At 44.1% G+C, this 16,273-nt stretch overlaps 1 protein-coding gene across 1 annotated transcript in view; it reads left to right on the top strand.

The window, feature by feature from the left end:
- LOC110496749 (hippocalcin-like protein 1) overlaps nt 1-15,661 on the top strand; it is a 69,344-nt gene extending 53,683 nt beyond the window's left edge. Inside the window, exons 3-5 of the mRNA XM_036953599.1 lie at nt 3,802-4,083; nt 11,261-11,366; nt 12,002-15,661. Coding sequence (XP_036809494.1) covers nt 3,802-4,083; nt 11,261-11,366; nt 12,002-12,099 — 486 coding nt within the window. The 3' untranslated portion in view covers nt 12,100-15,661. The remainder of the gene's footprint in view (nt 1-3,801; nt 4,084-11,260; nt 11,367-12,001) is intronic.
- Nucleotides 15,662-16,273: the final 612 nt, after the last annotated feature.

Raw genomic sequence — 16,273 nt, 5'->3', positions numbered from 1 at the left:
CCTCTTCCCCCTCAGGAGGCTGAAAAAACTTGCCATGGGCCCTCAGCTCCTCAAAAAATGTATACAGCAGTGCCATCGAGAGCATCTTGACTGGCTGCATCACCACTTGGTACGGCGACTGCATGGCGCTACAGAGGGTAGTGCGAACGGCCCAGTACATCACTGGGGCCAAGCTCCCTACCATCCAGGACCTCTACACCAGGCGGTGTCAGAGGATGCCCCCCCCAAAAAAGTGTCAAAGACTCCAGGCACCCAAGCCTGTTCTCTCTGCTACCTCACGGCAAGCGGTACCAGTGCACCAAGTCTGAAAACAACAGGACCCTGAACAGCTTTTACTTTTAGCTAATCAAATGGCTACCCAAACTAAATGCATTGACCCACTAACTCTCTTGCACGGACTCTATACACACACACTGGACTCTACCCAACACACTGGACTCTACCCAACACACTGGACTCTACCCAACACACTGGACTCTACCCAACACACTGGACTCTACCCAACACACTGGACTCTACCCAACACACTGGACTCTACCCAACACACTGGACTCTACCCAACACACTGGACTCTACCCAACACACTGGACTCTACCCAACACACTGGACTCTACCCAACACACTCACAGATAATTACACGGACATCCCAACACACGCATACTGGCGCCACACACTAACACACACATTCACACACCAACACACACCCTTACACCCACCAACACACACACTTACACACACCAACGCACACACTTAGACACATCAACACACACACTTACACACACACCAACACACACATTCAGACACCAAATACACTGCTGTTACTGTCTATGATCTACCCTGTTGCCTAGTCACTTTACCCCTACCTACAGTATACTGCTGTTACTGTCTATTATCTATCCTGTTGCCTTTGTGACATCAGCTGATGTCTGAAGGGCTTTATAAATACATTTGATTTGATTGATTTCAGGTCTCTCCAGAGATGCTCGATCGGGTTCATGTCCGGTCTCTGGCTGGGCCACTCAAGGACATTCAGAGACTTGTCCCGAAGCCACTCCTGCGTTATCTTGGCTGTGTGCTTAGGGTCGTTGTCCTGTTGGAAGGTGAACCCGTCTGAGGTCCTGAGCGCTCCAAAGCAGGTTTTCACCAAGGATCTCTCTGTTCTTTGCTCTGTTTACCTTTCCCTCGATCCTGACTGGTCTCCCAGTCCCTGCCACTGAAAAACATCCCCTCAGCATGATTCTGCCACCACCATGCTTTAACGTAGGGATGGTGCCAGGTTTCCTACAAACATGATGCTTGGCATTCAGGGCAAAGAGTTCAATCTTGGTTTCATCAGACCAGAGAATCTTGTTTCTCATGGTCTGAGAGTCCTTTAGGTCCATTTTGGCAAACTCCAAGAGGGCTGTCATGTGCCTTTTACTGAGGAGTGGCTTATCCTTGGCCACTCTACCATAAAGGCCTGATTGGTAGAGAGATGGTTGTCCTTCTGGAAGGTTCTCCCATCTCCACAGAGGAACTCTGGAGCTCTGTCAGGGAGTTGTTCTATGCTAGTATTCTTCATTAGCCCAGCACCTATGTCTTTAAGGATGTGCGTATGACCACAAACTTTGCTCTGTCAGAGTGACCATCAGGTTCTTGGTGACCTCCCTGACCAAGGCCCTTCTCCCCCTGATTGGTCAGTTTGGCTGGGTGGGCAGTTCTAGGAGGAGTCTTGGTTGTTCCAAACTTCTTCCATTTAAGAATTATGGAGGCCACTGTGTTCTTGGGGACCTTCAATGCTGTAGATATTGTTGGTACCCTTCCCCAGATCTATGCCTCGTCACAATCCTGTCTCGAAGCTCTACGGACAATTCCTTTAACCTCATGACTTGGTATTTGCTCTGACATGCACTGTCAACTGTGGGACCTTATATAGACAGGTGTGTGCCTTTCCAAATCATGTCCAATCAATTGAATTTTCCACAGGTGGACTCCAATCAAGTTGTAGAAACATCTCAAGGATGATCAATTGAAACAGGATGCACCTGAGCTCAATTTGAGTCTCATAGCAAAGGGTCTGAATGCTTATGAAATAAAGTATTTATGTTTTTATTTTTGATACATTTGCAAAAATTGGGAATTGTGTGTAGATTGATGAGGATTTATTAATTTTTTTCATCCATTTTAGAATAAGGCTGTAACCTAACAAAATGTGGAAAAAGTCAAGGGGTCTGAATACTTTCTGAAGGCGCTGGATATATGTTCAAAGGTACCTCAATTATAGCGTACCCCTGCACATCGACTCGGTGCTGGTACTCCATGTATATAGCCATGGTACTTTCTACTTCCTGTATATAGCCATGGTACTTTCTACTTCCTGTATATAGCCATGGTACTTTCTACTTCCTGTATATAGCCATGGTACTTTCTACTTCCTGTATATGGCCATGGTACTTTCTACTTCCTGTATATGGCCATTGTACTTTCTACTTCCTGTATATGGCCATGATACTTTCTACTTCCTGTATTTTGCCATGGTACTTTCTACTTCCTGTATTTTGCCATGGTACTTTCTACTTCCTTTATATGGCCATGGTACTTTCTACTTCCTGTATATAGCCATGGTACTTTCTACTTCCTGTTGGGCTTGTAAGGTCTCTTAAGGAAGCATTTCACGGTCATCAGAAAGAAAGGGAGGGCCAAGGCACTCTTCGTATAATCAATTAAAATATCTTTATTTGTATGGCATGTTCAATAGAAACGAAGTTTAAAAACTCGTTTTAGCTGCATGGCCTTCGACAGGGAGTTACAGGTCTACAGCATGTTGTATTAGGCGTATGTAAGAAATACAATTTGATTTGATTTGTTACTTTTATTTGTTATTATTATTCGTTGTTCACTGTGTATTTATTCCTCGTGTTACTATATTCATTTGTTTATGTATTTAAAAAAAAATACATCTTTATCTTAACTCTGTATTGTTTGGAAAAGGATCCATAAGTTTAATAATAAGCATTTCACTGTTAGTCTACACCTGTATGTGACAAATCACATTTGATTTGATTTATGCTTGTGATCAAATGTTTATTCTTTTATTGTATTTATAATAAAAATGTTATATTCTACTGAGCCATTTACTTTAAGTTCCTCTTCTTATATTTTATATGTTCTTATTGTTGTTTAGTTGTTAAGAGGGAACCTGCAAGTCAACATTGGGTTGGATGGTGTGTACTGTGTGTATACTGTAAATATGACTAATAAAACCTGGAACTTGATGGATGCTGGACATAAAGTCTGTTTTCAGAGAATGATGTACTATCTGCTGGGGTTGGTAATGGACCGAGGGCTACAAAAGGTCTCTCTCTCTCTCTTTCTGTTCTCTCTCTGTTCTCTGTTCTCTCTCTCTCTCTGTTCTCTCTCTCTCACTTTTCTCTCTCTCTGTTCTCTCTCTCTCACTTTTCTCTCTCTCTGTTCTCTCTTTCTCACACTCTCTCTCTCTCTCTCTCTTTCTGTTCTCTCTCTGTTCTCTGTTCTCTCTCTGTTCTCTCTCTCTCACTTTTCTCTCTCTCTGTTCTCTCTTTCTCACACACTCTCTCTCTCTGTCTCTCTCTCGCTCTCTCTCTCTGTTCTCTCTTCCTCACACTCTCTCTCTCTGTCTCTCTCTCGCTCTCTCTCTCTGTTCTCTCTTCCTCACACTCTCTCTCTCTGTTCTCTCTTTCTCACACTCTCTCTCTCTCTCTCTCTGTCTCTCTCTCTCTGTTCTCTCTTTCTCACACTCTCTCTCTGTTCTCTCTTTCTCACACTATCTCTATCTCTCCTTAGGGCTTTCTGAAGGACTGTCCCAGCGGCAACCTGAACGTGGAGGAGTTCAAGAAGATCTACGCCAACTTCTTCCCGTACGGAGATGCCTCCAAGTTCGCCGAGCACGTCTTCCGAACGTTTGACACCAACAACGACGGCACCATCGACTTCCGGGAGTTCATCATCGCGCTGAGTGTCACGTCACGGGGAAAGCTGGAGCAGAAACTGAAGTGGGCCTTCAGCATGTATGACCTGGATGGGAATGGGTACATCAGCCGTGATGAGATGTTGGAGATCGTACAGGTGAGACATGGGATTTGTAGTCCTGGTGGAGGTCGTACAGGTGAGGAGGTCCACTTCAGTTTCTGCTCCAGCTTGCCCAGCTCGTTTTAGTAATCAATGTTTCTCATTTAAACGTGGTTGAATACTTCCTCCTGCTTCCTCTCTAGGTTTCTTCCTAGGTTCCTGCCTTCTAGGTAGTTGTTCTCAGCCGTCGTGCTTCTTCCTCTACATTGCTTGCTCTTATGGGGTTTTAGGCCTGGTTTCTGTAAAGCACTGCTGATGTGAAAAAGGGATTTATGAATTACATTTCAGTTTGATTGATTTGATGAATAGACACACCAGTCATGATGGAGATCCTACAGGAGAATAGACACATCAGTCATGATGGAGATCCTACAGGATAATTTCACTAGGGCCCATAGGGTGACAGACCCCAAACATAATCAAGGACCCCACGCCCCCCAGCCACGAGCTGTTCACTCCCTTACTGTCGGCCAGACGGTAAGGGAGTGAACAGCTCGTACTTCCAAGTAGTAGATGTCCTGGATGAGTGGCAGCACGGTCCCAGTGACGTACTGGGCCGTCATCGCCACCCCGCTCTATGTGTCATTGGCCAGATTATCACGCGAAGAGAAAGAAAAAAGTAACTTTCCTAAAAAATAAGCCTTTTTAAAACCATGACCTGGGTGATTCCAGCTTTGTATTTAGATAGATAGAAAATAAAAGTAGAATCTTTGCAACGTCGGCATTCAGGAAGCGAGAGTGTTAACAGAAGTGTGCGTTAAACCCTCTGTCGTATGGCGTGAGACTAGTATTGTCCCTTTTACTCTGAGAATTACCGGTCAGTGACCATATGGACATCCTGAAAATATACAATACAACAGTAAAGCTTTATATATTTGCATTATAAACTGGGTGGTTCGAACCCTGAATGCTGATTGGCTGAAAGCAGTGGTATATCAGACCATATACCACGAGTGTGACAAAAAACATGCTTTATTACTGCTCTCATGACGTTGATAATCAGTTTTTTTAAATGGCAATAAGGCACCTCTGGGGGTTGTGATATATGGTCAATATACCACGGTTTAGGACTATCCAGGCACTCCGCGTCACCTCGTGCCTAAAACCATCCCTTAGCCGTGGTGTATCAGGCCATATACCACACCCCTTCAGGCCATATACCACACCCTTTCAGGCCATATACCACACCCCTTCAGGCCATATACCACACCCCTTCAGGCCATTTACCACACCCCTTCAGGCCATGTACCACACCCCTTCAGGCCATGTACCACACCCCTTCAGGCCATATACCACACCCCTTCAGGCCATATACCACACCCCTTCAGGCCATGTACCACACCCCTTCAGGCCATATACCACACCCCTTCAGGCCATATACCACACCCCTTCAGGCCATGTACCACACCCCTTCAGGCCATATACCACACCCCTTCATGCCATGTACCACACCCCTTCAGGCCATATACCACACCCCTTCAGGCCATATACCACACCCCTTCAGGCCATGTACCACACCCCTTCAGGCCATGTACCACACCCCTTCAGGCCATATACCACACCCCTTCAGGCCATGTACCACACCCCTTCAGGCCATGTACCACACCCCTTCAGGCCATATACCACACCCCTTCAGGCCATATACCACACCCCTTCAGGCCATATACCACACCCCTTCAGGCCATAAACCACACCCCTTCAGGCCATAAACCACACCCCTTCAGGCCATAAACCACACCCCTTCAGGCCATATACCACACCCCTTCATGCCATAAACCACACCCCTTCATGCCATATTGCTTAAATATACTACTATCCTACTGTATTAAAACCTTTAACCTTAAAATGAACCCAAAAGCATGTCAACAACTAGTTTAACAGCTGCAACCATTGTAAACTTAATCTGTTTAATGTACAGAATCAGTCAAATGTTTTAAAGGGGTTTTCTTTAGTTTCACTATTTTCTACATTGTAGAATAACAGTGAAGACATCAAACCTATAAAATAACACATATGAAATCATCTAGTAGCAAAAAAAGTGTTAAACAAATTTGCACACTCTAGTTTTGATGTCTTCACTATTATTCTACAATGTAGTGTTTAAAAAATAAAGAAAAAGCCTTGAATGAGTCGGTGTTCTCACACTTTTCACCGTTAGTGTGTTACTATCGAACTGAACTGAAACCGTTCACCTCATCGCTTGATCGGTTTAGCGCTTGATCGGTTGCATCCACTATCTTACTGCTACAACTGTACTGAAACCGTTCACCTCAAACCATCCCTGTATAAGGGATTAGGACTAATGCTGTCATATGGTAAAAATCTGGACAAATTGATTTTATTTGATTTATTTCACCTTTATTTAACCAGGTTAGGCAAGTTGAGAACAAGTTCTCATTTACAATTGTGACCTGGCCAAGATAAAGCAAATCAGTTCGACACATACAACGACACAGAGTTACACATGGAGTAAACAAACATACAGTCAATAATACAGTATAAACAAGTCTATATACGATGTGAGCAAATAAGGTGAGATAAGGGAGGTAAAGGCAAAAAAAAGGCCATGGTGGCAAAGTAAATACAATATAGCAAGTAAAACACTGGAATGGTTGATTTGCAGTGGAAGAATGTGCAAAGTAGAGATAGAAATAAAGGAGCTAAATAAATAAATAAATACAGTAGGGGAGAGGTAGTTGTTTGGGCTAAATTATAGATGGGCTATGTGCAGGTGTAGTAATCTGTGAGCTGCTCTGTGCTTTAAGCTGTGCTTAAAGCTAGTGAGGGAGATAAGTGTTTCCAGTTTCAGAGATTTTTGTGGTTCGTTCCAGTCATTGGCAGCAGAGAACTGGAAGGAGAGGCGGCCAAAGTAAGAATTGGTTTTGGGGGTGACCAGAGAGATATACCTGCTGGAGCGCGTGCTACAGGTGGGTGCTGCTATGGTGACCAGCGAGCTGAGATAAGGGGGGACTTTACCGAGCAGGTTCTTGTAGATGACCTAGAGCCAGTGGGTTTGGCGACGAGTATGAAGCGAGGGCCAGCCAACGAGAGCGTACAGGTCGCAGTGGTGGGTAGTATATGGGGCTTTGGTGACAATAATGATAATAAATAATGCAACGGATTCTCAGATTGGCAGATAGAAGTGAAGAAGTCTGCCCCCTAGTGGGGAGATTTTTTTGGCCGCACAATCCAATAGAAGGAAGGGCTGACCGTTGCATCGTTTGCTGTCAGCGTGGTTGTTGGAGATGCTAGTGTCAAGTGACAGATTCTTAGGATCTAAGTGGAGCAGACCGAGTGAAGTGGAAACACAACACAATCAGGATTTAATACAGAATGTAGTTTTTTTATTATTATTTTTTTTTTTATTCGTCAGATGGCTCGAAGGAACATTGTTTCGTTAGCTGGCCAGTGAAGAGGTTGGTCATGAATATTTTGGGTCGGGAATTACGGTGTTGTGTGGTTCTTTCGAGTTTTTGTTGGAACTGGGAAGTCGATACCAGTTTAGGAGACAGTTACAAGAGAGAGTGAGAGAGAGACAGATTGGGGTACATAGATAGAATAGATAGAGAGAATAGATTAAAATGGGGAAAAGAAAGAGAGAGATGGTTCTGTATTGTACTGAGTTGCAAGCGCTGTGTGCTCCAGGATTAGTGAGTTAAATTTAACCAGGGTTTATCCCTGAGTGTGCAGAATACTGGGATTATCCCCGGGCTCACTGAGGTTCTGCTCTGCTGAATGAGAGGAGGAGAGACAGAGGAGAGGAGAGGAGAGGGAGGAGAGAGGGAGAGGAAAGGAGGCGAGAAAGAGGAAATAAGAAAACGAGAGAGGAGAAGGGAGGGGAGGTGGAGGCAAGGAGAGGGAGAGGCCAAGATATTATCACTGAGGATGGCGGGATTGAGAGAGAGAGAGATGGATGAGGGGTGATGAAGGGGGTGGCGAGAGAGAGAGAGCTAGCTATAGAGAGAGAGGGAGATGGATGTGGGGTGATGAAGGGGGTGGAGAGAGAGAGAGAGCTAGCTATAGAGAGAGAGAAGGGAGTTACACTGTAAACAGAAGAGAGAAAAGCTTCAAGTGCAAATCACTGGACAAACTGAAATGTTCCATTCACGCAGACAGTGTGTTGAAGAAGGTGCAACGGCTCCTCTTCAACTTCAGGAGGCTGAAGAAATTATGCTTGGCCCCCAAGACCCTCAGAAACTTCTATAGAAGCACCATTGAGAGCATCTTGTCAGGCTGTATCACCGCCTGGTACGGCAACTGCACCGTCTGCTCTCCAGAGGGTGGTGTGATCAGCCCAACTCATCATCGGAGGCACACTGCCTGCTCTTCAGGACATCTACAGCACTCGGTGTCACAGGAAGGCGAAGTAGATCATTAAGGACCTCAGCCACCCGAGCCACTGCCTGTTCACCCCGCTACCATCTAGTAGATCATTAAGGACCTCAGCCACCCGAGCCACTGCCTGTTCACCCCGCTACCATCTAGAAGATGGAGACAGTACAGGTGCATCAAAGCTGGGACAAAGAGACTGAGAAACAGCTTCTATCTCCAGGCCATCAGACTGTCTCCACTAGCCGGCATCTGCCCAGTATCCTGCCCTGTACCTTAGAGAATGCTGCCCTATGTACATAGTTACACAGTGGGGCAAAAAAAATATTTAGTCAGCCACCAATTGTGCAAGTTCTCCCACTTAAAAAGATGAGAGAGGCCTGTAATTTTCATCATAGGTACACTTCAACTATGGCAGACAAAATTAGAAAATCACATTGTAGGATTTTTTATGAATTTATTTGCAAATTATGGTGGAAAATAAGTATTTGGTCAATAACAAAAGTTTATCTCAATACTTTGTTATATACCCTTTGTTGGCAATGACAGAGGTCAAATGTTTTCTGTAAGTCTTCACAAGGTTTTCACACACTGTTGCTGGCATTTTGGCCCATTCCTCCATGCAGATCTCCTCTAGAGCAGTGATGTTTTGGGGCTGTTGCTGGGCAATACGGACTTTCAACTCCCTCCAAAGATTTTCTATGGGGTTGAGATCTGGAGACTGGCTAGGCCACTCCAGGACCTTGAAATGCTTCTTACGAAGCCACTTCTTCGTTGCCGGGCGGTATGTTTGGGATCATTGTCATGCTGAAAGGCCCAGCCACGTTTCATCTTCAATGCCCTTGCTGATGGTAGGCTTTGTTACTTTGGTCCCAGCTCTCTGCAGGTCATTCACTAGGTCCCCCCGTGTGGTTCTGGGATTTTTGCTCACCGTTCTTGTGATCATTTTGACCCCACGGGGTGAGATCTTGCGTGGAGCCCTAGATCGAGGGAGATTATCAGTGGTCTTGTATGTCTTCCATTTCCTAATAATTGCTCCCACAGTTGATTTCTTCAAACCAAGCTGCTTACCTATTGCAGATTCAGTCTGCCCAGCCTGGTGCAGGTCTACAATTTTGTTTCTGTTGTCCTTTGACAGCTCTTTGGTCTTGGCCATAGTGGAGTTTGGAGTGTGACTCTTTGAGGTTGTGGACAGGTGTCTTTTATACTGATAACAAGTTCAAACAGGTGCCATTAATACAGGTAACAAGTGGAGGACAGAGGAGCCTCTTAAAGAAGAAATCTTGCTTTTTTGTAGGTGACCAAATACTTATTTTCCACCATATTTTGCAAATAAATTAATTAAAAAACCTACAATGCGATTTTTTTCTTCTCATTTTGTCTGTCATAGTTGAAGTGTACCTATGATGAAAATTACAGGCCTCTCATCTTTTTAAGTGGGAGAACTTGCACAATTGGTGGCTGAATAAATACTTTTTTTGCCCCACTGTATGTAACACTGGTTTACACACTGTTTTACCCAATTCATATGTATATACTGCATTCTAGTCAAGGCCTATCTTATTTAACTATTGCTATTATTATCCTACACTGGCTTATCAGGTACACCACCCCGTTCACTGAAAATGATCACTCCTACAGACAGTGAGTCACATGTCCGTAGTTGCTTATTAAAACAGGCAGACATCATTCGAACGTTAGAATGGGGCAAAACTAGTGACCTAAGCGACTTTTGAGCGTGGTAGGATCGTTCGGCGCCGGGCATGCCGGATCCAGGATCTCAGAAACGACTGACTTCCTGGACTTTTCACGCACGGCACTGTCTAGGGTTTCCTGTTTCGGTGCGACAAACAAAACAACATCCAGTCAGCAGCAGTCCTGTGGGCGAAAACAGCTAATTGGCAAGAATGGCAAGAATAGGGCAAGCTAACAGATGGGCCACAAACAGGAAAATAACGGCGCAGTACAACAGTGGTGTGCAGAACGGCATCTCGGGAAAGCACACCTCATCGATCCTTGTCACAGACGGGCTGTTGCAGCAGAAGACCACACCGGGTTCTACTCCTATCAGATAAAAACAAGAAGAAGTGGCTCTCTACCTCTCCCTCCTGACCTCCCTACCTCCCTCCCTCTCCCTCCCTCTTTCTCTCTCCCTACCTCCCTCCCTCTCCCTCCCTATTTCCCTCTCCCTACCTCCCTCCCTCTCCCTACCTACCTACCTCCCTCCCCCTACCTACCCCTCTCCCTACCTACCTCCTTCCCTCTCCCTCCCTCTCTACCTCTACCTCTCTCTCTCCCTCTCCCTACCTCCCTCCCTCTCTACCTCCCTCCCTCTCCCTACCTACCTTTCTCTCCCTACCTCCATCCCTCTCCCTACCTCCATCCCTCTCCCTACCTCCCTCCCTCTCCCTCCCTCTCTACCTCCATCCCTCTCCCTACCTCCCTCCCTCTCCCTCCCTCTCTACCTCCATCCCTCTCCCTACCTCCCTCCCTCTCCCTCCCTCTCTACCTCCATCCCGCTCCCTACCTCCATCCCTCTCCCTACCTTCATCCCTCTCCCTACCTCCATCCCTCTCACTACCTCTCTCTCTCCCTCTCACTACCTCCATCCCTCTCCCTACCTCCATCCCTCTCCCTACCTCCATCCCTCTCCCTACCTCCATCCCTCTCCCTACCTCTCTCTCTCTCCCTCTCTCCATCCCTCTCCCTACCTCTCTCTCTCCCTCTCCCTACCTCCATCCCTCTCCCTACCTCCATCCCTCTCCCTACCTCTCTCCATCCCTCTCCCTACCTCCATCCCTCTCCCTACCTCCCTCGCTTACTTGCTCCCTCCCTCTCTCCTCAGGCCATTTATAAGATGGTGTCATCTGTGATGAAGATGCCGGAGGATGAGGCCACGCCGGAGAAGAGAACAGACAAGATCTTCAGACAGATGGACCTCAATAATGATGGTGAGAGGGGGGGGGGGGGGGACAAGGGATGGGGGAGAATGGGTGGGGATCACTGTCATGTTACAGTTTTGAGAATGTCTGAGCAGTATTTGTGTCAGTATTTCAATTATTCCGTGTACTCTTTCAATTCCTGTTCTCCTATTGCTTTCTCTTCCTCCCCTCTGTTTTCCTTTTAACATTCCCCTCCCTGTATCTTTTTTCCTTTCTCTCACTCTCTGTCTCTCTCTCTCTCTCTCTCTGTCTCTCTGTCTCTCTCTCACTCTCTCTCTCTCTCTCTCTCTCTCTCTCTCTCACTTTCTCTCTCTCTCTCTCTCTCTCTCTCTCTCTCTCCCTCTCTGTCTCTCTCTCTCTTTCTCCCTCTCTCTCTCTCTTTCTCTCTCTCTCTCTCTCTCCCTCTCTCTCTCTCTCTCTCTCTCTCTCTCACTCTCTGTCTCTCTCTCTCTCCCTCTCTCTCTCTCTCTCTCTCTCTCTCTCTCTCTCCCTCTCTGTCTCTCTCTCTCTTTCTCCCTCTCTCTCTGTCTCTCTCTGTCTCTCTGTCTCTCCCTCTCTCTCTCTCTCTCTCTCTCTCTCTCTCTCTCTCTCTCTCTCCCTCTCTCACACACTTCCCTCTTTCCCTTTTCTCTCCATCCCCCCAGGTAAACTGTCACTGGAAGAGTTCATTAAAGGTGCCAAAAGTGATCCCTCTATCGTGCGGCTACTCCAGTGTGACCCCAGCTCCGCCTCCCAGTTCTAACCCCGCCCACCTGGCCTGCCACGCCCACCCTGATTGCTATGGAAATAGTAACTCCAATTAGTTTATGATGGTTCTCATCACTCATATATTTTTGGTGTACAAGATGGAGGAAGAGTTTTAAAAGGAGATAAAGCAAAAATCATGATCATTTTACTTTACTTTTTTTTTTTAAGGAAATAAGGGACATGCATACATTATTATTCAGAAGATGATACGACAACTGAGAATACAAAAAACAAGCCGTTGTCCGATGTGTTTTACTGTCTCTCTCTGGATCCGGAAGGATGGAATTCTGGAAGAATGGGATGGAATTCCAGAAGAATGGGATGGAATTCCGGAAGAATGGGATGGAATTCTAGAAGAATGGGATGGAATTCCGGAAGAATGGGATGGATTTCCGCTGAGCTCCGCTGCCTCACAACGTCAGAAAGTCCGTCTGCCATTTTTACAAAGTCTGTTTATTTTGGGGAAGATAATGAAGGGAACATTCCATCCTGAGAACCATGCATGAGCCATCTGTGTTCTAATCATTCTGTTCAAAAGATTCCGTTTCCCTCCAATTAAGGCACAGCTCCTCCAATCCTCTTCCACTTTCATATCCATATTTATGTGTATATACATGTGTATATGACATTATACGAAATGAATAGGCAAGTATATATATACATTATATCTGTCTTTATAACTCCTGTTGCATTCAGAAGGCAGTATCATGTAGATGTATTGTTTGCTCTGATCCACTATGGGAATTGCCTAATCGTTTGTTCATAGAGGGAACATGGGACCGGGACAGGAAGTTGTGATGTTTCTGATATATGATCTTTCACCGCGGTAAAGAAAGCTATTGGGTTTTTATTACTGATGTTATAAATGTATTGTTATTATTGATTCATTTAACTGTTTTATTGTTATAATTTTTTTTGTACATAATATTGTTTTCCTCGTGTTGTTTACTTGTTTTTATTTATTTTCATTGTTGTGGTTTTTAATTTGATTTGACATTGAAGATGATTATAACACAGTACGGGAGAGGAATCCATTGAAAGAAAAAGAAAGAAATGAGGACTGTTCCTTGTCATATGGACATGGACTTGTCTTTGGGAACCGTCCGTCTCTGTCCAAGATGGAATGTGGAGATTCCAAAATTCGGCGTTGGAAGGGAAAAATTGGAATATTCTAGAATATTTATATCAGGTGATTCCATAATGCATTTGATCAATGAAACCAGTAGCAACACATCATATAATTTGAGCCGCCACGAGTGTATGCACGCATGTATGTGTGTGTGTGTGTGTGTGTGTATGTTTTTTTTGTGTGCATGTGTGTACAGTTTGTGTGCATGTCCAGGCTTTAAACTTTAACAGTATTATACATTCGTGTTGTTTATTATTAATATGTCATATAAGTATTTAAAGTTAGTTATTTTAACACTTTATCGCATCGCTGAGCGGTGAAGTACAGTAGCCACGTCGTCACACGCCTCACTGCATGGTGCACAAAACAACACACGAAAACCCCCATCACAAAACAGTTCCATTTCATAGCTCTACTTTCTTCAGCAGCACTCTTACATCAGCCTACCAGACCGCACACAGAAGACACACCGACATGCCGTCTTTGCGCACTCTTGTGCGCGTGTGTCACTTTGGGACAAACCCCCTCCCTCCTGCCTTCTGCCAGACACAGAGCACAACACACTAAGGGCTTGATTATCTCTATCCCTGCTGGTCTTGATTATCTCTATCCCAGCTAACCTTGATTATCTCTATCCCTGCTGGTCTTGATTATCTATATCCCTGCTGGTCTTGATTATCTCTATCCCTGCTGGTCTATATTATCTCTATCCCTGCTGGTCTATATTATCTCTATCCCTGCTGGTCTTAATTAATGATCTCTATCCCTGCTGTTCTTAATTATCTCTATCCCTGCTGGTCTTAATTATCCCTATCCCAGTGCTGTTCTTGATTATCTCTGTCCCAGTGCTGGTCTTGATTATCTCTATCCCAGTGCTGTTCTTGATTATCTCTATCCCAGTGCTGTACTTGATTATCTCTATCCCAGTGCTGTTCTTGATTATCTATATCCCAGTGCTGTTCTTGATTATCTCTATCCCAGTGCTGTTCTTGATTATTTCTATCCCAGTGCTGTTCTACCTTCCTTTTCAATGTGTTAACCGAGACAGTAGACAGTGGAATTGTTTTAAGGCAAAGATCACTTAGAGGTTGCATTCCAAGTGACGCCCTATACCTTGTAGACTCCACTACTGGTGACAGTCAAGGCCCAGAGGACTCTGAATGAGCGCACCGTAAAACTTTAGTATAAGGGTAGGTAATAAACCATTTATAAACCATTAATAAACTATTAATAAACCATTAATAAACTAGTAATAAACTATTAATAAACAATTTATAAACCATTTATAAACCGTTTTCTCGCCATGTATTAATCATGACTCCCACATGTGTAAATGTCAAATCAAATTGTATTTGTCACATACACACGGTTAGCAGATGTTAATGCGAGTGTAGCGAAATGCTTGTGCTTCTAGTTCCGACCACGCAGTAATATCGAACAAGAAATCTAACCTAACAATTTCACACAACAACCACCTTATACACACACAAGTGTAAAGGAATGAATAAGAATATGTACATAAAAATATATAAATGAATGTCAGGAAGCTAGTTATTCAGACATGTGTATATATAGTTCCTTAAACATCCTGTGTTGTGCGTTGGTTCTATCGCCAGGTACTGCTGGAATGTCTACCAACAGCATGTCCATCATGTTGTGACAAATTACACCGCTCACTCCATGTTATATCGTATTTATTACATAAATGGCTTTCACTTTATATTAGGGGCTGCAAAAAGACCTTACTGATGATTAGTAAATGGTTAATTAATGATTAATACATGGTGAACACACACTTTATAAATGCCTTATAAATTATTTATTACAGTCCCTTAAAATGAAGCGTTACCGAGTGCACACTTCAGGAGAAAGGAGATATTATTTGAAATGCACGCCTAGTTTCCCACAATGTGTACTGCACCTCTACTATGGGCTCCCAGTTCACTGCCCCCTGGTGGTTGGATGTGATTCCAGGGTCACTGCCCCCTGGTGGTTGGATGTGCTTCCAGGGTCACTGCCCCCTGGTGGTTTGATGTGCTTCCAGGGTCACTGCCCCCTGGTGGTTGGGTGGGGAATATTTGCTTCTCCACTAATGCAAAATTATGGTAACGTTCCCAAAATGTCCAGGTTTTCTAGAACTCCTGATTTTAAAAAAAGATTCCCAGATTTCCTGCTTATTCCAGGAATTCTTCTAATTTGTATTTCTGGAAAAACCTGGACAATTTGGTAAAGTTACCCGACACCGTCCTACCTAACCTTTTTCTGTTCTAACTGCCTCAAACTAATAACTTGAGTTGGATCGAGATTAAAAACAAACAACTCTTTCTTCCTCCCTTGTTTCTGTTGCATGACAACCTCTAGTTGAGGATGGATTGTTCTGTTTTGAACCGAAATCGATAACAAATATACCTTCTGTGTTTCAAACATGTGCGTGTCTGGGTTTTTCTTTTGGTTGTATTAAAACAAGTCATTTTAAGGAATATTATGATTCTGGTTAAGAGTTTATTAGGAGGAAAATGTGCAGATGATGAAAGATGTCAAATGTATAGAACACATTCAGTGTTCCGTATGACATTCAGTGTTCCGTATGACATTCAGTGTTCCGTATGACATTCAGTGTTCCGTATGACATTCAGTGTTCCGTATGACATTCAGTGTTCCGTATGACTGAAAATAATTTTAGTTCTACTCAATGCAAATCTCTCTGTTTTCTCTGACGTGTTGGACAAAGACAGAGCTCACTGTTAATACCACTCAGGGAGGTGGAGAAAGATACTGCTGTGTGTGTGGTAACATGTCATTCCTTTCAGGAATTTTCAGTCATTTAGATAATTAAACAGAAAATCTATGGCAATCTATCGTAACATTGGTAAATTAGATTTGAATAATTAAAAAATAAAATGTTATTCATATATACTATTAATTCATTTTTGCTGTGTCTATATTGTCCGTAAGTTTCTAGTACATGGACCATGTGGTTAAAAATAAATAGCCTAATTAATGATAAAAGCATCTAATCAACAATGGAATTATTTTCAAT

Source organism: Oncorhynchus mykiss, chromosome 18 (assembly GCF_013265735.2).
Source record: "Oncorhynchus mykiss isolate Arlee chromosome 18, USDA_OmykA_1.1, whole genome shotgun sequence".
In the NCBI taxonomy this organism is placed as follows: domain Eukaryota; kingdom Metazoa; phylum Chordata; class Actinopteri; order Salmoniformes; family Salmonidae; genus Oncorhynchus; species Oncorhynchus mykiss.
Note: the sequence above shows the minus strand (reverse complement) of the source record. Positions and strands in the feature narration are given on the sequence as shown.